General features: G+C 42.4%; 1 protein-coding gene across 1 annotated transcript; it reads left to right on the forward strand.

The window, feature by feature from the left end:
• The first annotated feature begins 429 nt into the window (after positions 1-429).
• Positions 430-1350, forward strand: LOC146885411 (uncharacterized). Its single transcript, XM_085674915.1, has one exon. The coding sequence runs from the start codon at positions 430-432 to the stop codon at positions 1348-1350; it is 921 nt and encodes a 306-aa protein (XP_085531041.1).
• Positions 1351-4754: the final 3404 nt, after the last annotated feature.

Below are 4754 nucleotides of genomic sequence, written 5' to 3' on the forward strand. Positions count from 1 at the left end.
ACAAGGAGAATGGCGTCTCTAGCGAGGTTCTTAGCAAAAAGCAGAGACAGAGGTCACCTCTACTTTCAGTGTTTAATGAAAAATGAGAAATTCCAATGGACTCCAGAATGCGAACAAGCCTTACTTGAATTAAAGGAGTACCTGGGCCGTCCGCCGGTGTTGAGCCGACCAAAAGCAGGTTTTCCTTTACAATTATATATAGTTGTTACACAATATGCAATAAGCTCGGTCCTAGTACAAGAAAGAGAAGAGATTCAACGACAAATTTACTTTGTCAGTAGATTGCTACACGGAGCAGAAGCCATAGTGGTCTCAGCCAGAAAGCTTAGGCCTTATTTCCACCGTTTCAGCGTCATTGTGAAGACGGACCTCCCAATAAAACAAGTTTTAAAGAAGATGGACATGACATGTCATCTTGTCAAATAGTCCATGGAATTAGCAGAAAATGAGATCGTCTGTGAACCTAGGGGTCCCATCAAAGCTCAAGCTTTGGCTGATTTTGTAGCTGAGTTAACCGTTCCCCAAGTGACGGATGAATCCGAGAGAATCGAGAAAAAACTTGACTCAACATGGCTTTTGTCAGTAGATGGGGCTTCGAATCTTAAAGGAAGTGGAGTAGGGGTTGTTTTAGAAGGACCTGGTGGTGTCCTCATCGAACAATCATTGAAATTCTCTTTTAAAGCCAGCAATAACCAGGCTGAATACGAGGCTTTAATAGCGGGCATGTTATTAGCTAAGGAAATGGGAGTTGCGCATCTATCAACAGGAAGTGACTCGTTATTGATTATAGGCCAAGTAAATGGCGAGTTCGCCACAAAAGATCCCCAACTAGCGCGCTACCTGGATTATGTAAAAGTATTATCCAAAGCTTTTATTACTTTCGATCTAATCCATGTACCACGGCAGGACAATAACCTAGCAGATTTATTATCAAAACTTTCCAGTTGTACAAAGCCTGGCCAACAAAGGTCTGTCATAAAAGAAACGTTAACTACTCCCATAGTAGATATACTAGGTCGGTCTAAGGTAATGGTTATAGGCAAAGCTCAAAGAGCGACAACATGGATGACTCCATTAAAGACCTACTTAGCTGATGGAACACTACCCGAAGATCCAATCCAAGCCTCCCAAATCAAGAGAAGCTCCTATGACTATACCCTTTTAGACGATCATCTATTCCGATTCAGTTTTTCACGACCTATATTAACCTGCATAGACCTGGATGAATCCAAACGAGTAATGTTCGAGCTTGATGAAGGTATATGTGGAAGTCATATCGAAGGACGAGCTCTGATGCTTAGGACACTTCGAGTTGGCTACTTTTGGCCCTCCATAAAAAAAATGTTTTGAACATGTCTAGAAGTGTGACCAATGTTAGAGGCATGCGAACCTGCACCTTGCCCTTCCTGAGGTCCTACATTCGATCAATACTCCCTGTCCATTCCACACCTGGGGAATAGATATCCCAGGACCATTTCCTTTGGCAGCTCGCCAGGTGAAGTTTCTCATAGTGGTTGTAGAATATATGACAAAATGGATAGAAGTAGAGCCTGTTGCATCCATTACGACAACAAGAGTCACTAGATTCGTAGGGCAAAATATAGTTTACCGTTTTGGTGTACCTAAACGACTGATCTCAAACAATGGAACCCAGTTTGCGAGCTCACAATTGAAAGGGTTATGCAATGAGCTCGGAATCAAGCAAAAATTCTCGTCGGTAGAACACCCCCAAACAAATGGATAAGCGGAGGCCGCAAATAAGGTTATTCTTAAAGCTCTCAAGCAAAGGATATTAAATGTCTATACATCTTGGACAGAAGAACTTCCCCGAATCATTGGGGCGTATCATACTACTCCACAATCAACGACACATGAAACCCCTTTTAGTTTGGTGTATGGAACCGACACACTCCTCCCAATTGAAATAAATCATTCCACGGATCGATCAGAAAACTACTCACCAGAAGATAATGAGCAGAGTATCAGAGCTAACTGGCGAGAATAACAAGTAAAGAAGCAAAGAGGGTGGAGCAACAATATAAGACCAAAGTCTGACCTCGGAATTTCAAAGAGCATGACATGATTTTGAGGAGAGATCACGCAGCGGAAATGGAGAATAAACTTTCACCAAAATGGGTTGGCCCCTTTAGAATTACAAAGGTGTTAGCAAGAGGATCGTATAAGCTGGAAACTCTACATGGAACAACCATTCCGAGAACATGGAACGCCGCCAATCTCTGCTTTTATTTTAGTTAGTATTTTTTTTACACTTCTTTACAAATTTCAGTATTTCCTTTCTTTTGTAAATAAGTACAAATACAAAGGTTTTATAAACCCCCACACTTTTTTTACCTTCGAACGTATCAGAGGGTTTTTTTTAATGAGGTGGGTTGTCTAAATTATCGCATTAGTTGTCTATTATATCGCATTTACGTTTGTATCGTGTATGGTCTCGCCTCTGAAAACCCAAAACGGTCTGACCTGCCTACGAGCTAAGCAAAAACCTCAGTACGTAGAGGGCTAAAACCAGTCTGACCTAGTTAGAAGCTAGGCAAAAACCTCAGTACGTTGAGGGCTGAAACCAGTCCGACCTACCTGTGAGCTAGGCAAAAACCTTAGTACGCTGAGGGCTAAAACTAGTCCGACCTGGCTACGAGCTAGGAGAAAACCTCAGTACGCTGAGGGCTCGATCAGACCGACTTGGCTACGAGCTAGGCAAAAACCTCAGTACGTTGAGGGCCAAAACCGGTCTGACCTGGCTACGAGCTAGGAAAAAACCTCAGTACGCTGAGGGCTCGATCGGACCGACCTGGCTACGAGCTAGGCAAAAAACCTCAGAACGCTGAGGGCTCAAACCGGTCTGACCTCGCTATGAGCTAGGAAAAAACCTCAGTATGCTGAGGGCTCGATCAGACCGACCTGGCTACGAGCTAGGCAAAAAACCTTAGTACGCTGAGGGCTCAAACCGGTCTGACCTAGCTACAAGCTAGGCAAAAAACCTCAGTACGCTGAGGGCTCGATCGGACCGACCTAGCTACGAGCTAGGCAAAAACCTCAGTACACTGAGGACTTAAACCGGTCCGACCTGGCTACGAGCTAGGAAAAATCTCAGCATGTTGAGAACTCACTCGAACCGAACTGGCTACGAGCTAAGTATAATCCTCAGTATGCTAAGAGCTTCGGTGCTACGATCTTTTTACATTTTTAACAAAAGATCTTAGTATATCGAAGTTTTCGTCAATCCGACAAAAACCTAAATACTATTTTATCGATCGTAATATGTGATCAAACCTTTTTGCTATTACACGATTTAACGCTTAAGCTAATTCAATAGGTTCTCCAGAATTTAATAAATCAAACTTTAGTGTACCACATACATGCGAGAATAAGAGAAATATTCAAATCTTTGGTTAAATCGAAGTACAAAACGAAAAACAAAAGTCCTATTCTTCATTAGCCACTTCCACCAATCTCTCGTTTACCACCTCCTTAGTAACACCCACCTCAGTAATATTCGCTTCAGCTTAAAGAACTTTCACTTGGTCCAAAGCTAGTTGGAAGCCTTGCTTTAGCATAGAGCACACCTGGTCTGCTAGTTCTTCCTTGTCATCTTCCAGGGTCTTACATTTTGCAGTCAAATCACTCACCTGAACCTCGAGAGTCTTCACCTGTGGCCTCAGCTCGTCGAACTTGGTATGAAGATCAATCAACTTGGAGTCTTTATCTTTCAAAGCATGTTTGAATTTTAAGAGTTCGGCTCGAAGATCCTCATTTTCCTTCTTAGCAGGATGAAGGTTAGTTGTAAGTTTAGATTCTTTTACTTCTGAGGTTCGCAGACGACCAATTACAAAGAGCGAAGAAGCTTCCGCCGGGTGCAAAAAGCGAAGCAAATCCTCTTGTGCCAGAGTCGGATCTCTCTTGGAAAGTATCTCTTCATCAATAGTAGAGTAATTGTTCACTTAGGCATGGGCTTCGTGTTTAAAATCGTTATCCCAAAAACTCCCTTTTAATCCGAGGGTAGCCCCCTCATCCATCTTATTGAAAGGTCGTTCGTTCGAAGCTGAAGCTTCTAGAGTAATCAGGTTGTCCTCTTTACTACTCATCTTTCTCTTCTTCAATTTTGAGTTACTTTGTGTAGTTTCGTTCTCACTACCAAGACCGACTTTCGAGGGAGAACCTCTAACTCTCGCGCTCTCCCCAGCCTTCGAGTTACCTTGTTGTTTGATACGATGAAGTAGATCTTTTTGAGACAAAGCCATGTGGTGCTCTGCCAAAGAAAATACAGGTCAACATAGTATAATAAAAGAATAATATTAAAATGAGCCAAGTTCAGGTAGATATCGATGAAGAGTTTTAAATCTACTTCACGATACTCAAGTTCTAAAACTTTACGTATGTTAAAGATGACCTCTAGACCCTTCAGTCTTTCACAACCCTTTTTTTCTATCGGAGTTAACTCTTCCATTTGCCGAGCTCCTTGTGGAGTATGGTGTTTAGTTCATTATAAAGGAAATCCCTCAAGTAAGGTCGGGTTGTGGACAGGTGCTAAGATTTTCAAGAAAGCCCCTTTGAACCCTTTATAAGATGACTGAAACAAGGTAAAAAGACCCAGACCATTAACTCCGCTCAGAGAATCCCACACCTGTTTAGACGAGCCGCTTTTTAGTTCAAAAAAATAAAGGAACATGGCAGGAGTTGCTTGGATTCCTAGGCCTCCACATAAGATATAGAATGCCCGTATGAAAGCCCAACTA

The sequence above is a fragment of the Vigna unguiculata genome, chromosome 6 (assembly GCF_037176805.1).
Source record: "Vigna unguiculata cultivar grain cowpea cultivar isolate G323 ecotype 2 chromosome 6, ASM3717680v1, whole genome shotgun sequence".
Taxonomy (NCBI): Eukaryota; Viridiplantae; Streptophyta; class Magnoliopsida; order Fabales; family Fabaceae; genus Vigna; species Vigna unguiculata.

Excerpts from the sequence above, each read along its gene's own strand:
- LOC146885411 (XM_085674915.1), top strand. The coding sequence starts at position 430 with ATGGAATTAGCAGAAAATGAGATCGTCTGTGAACCTAGGGGTCCCATC.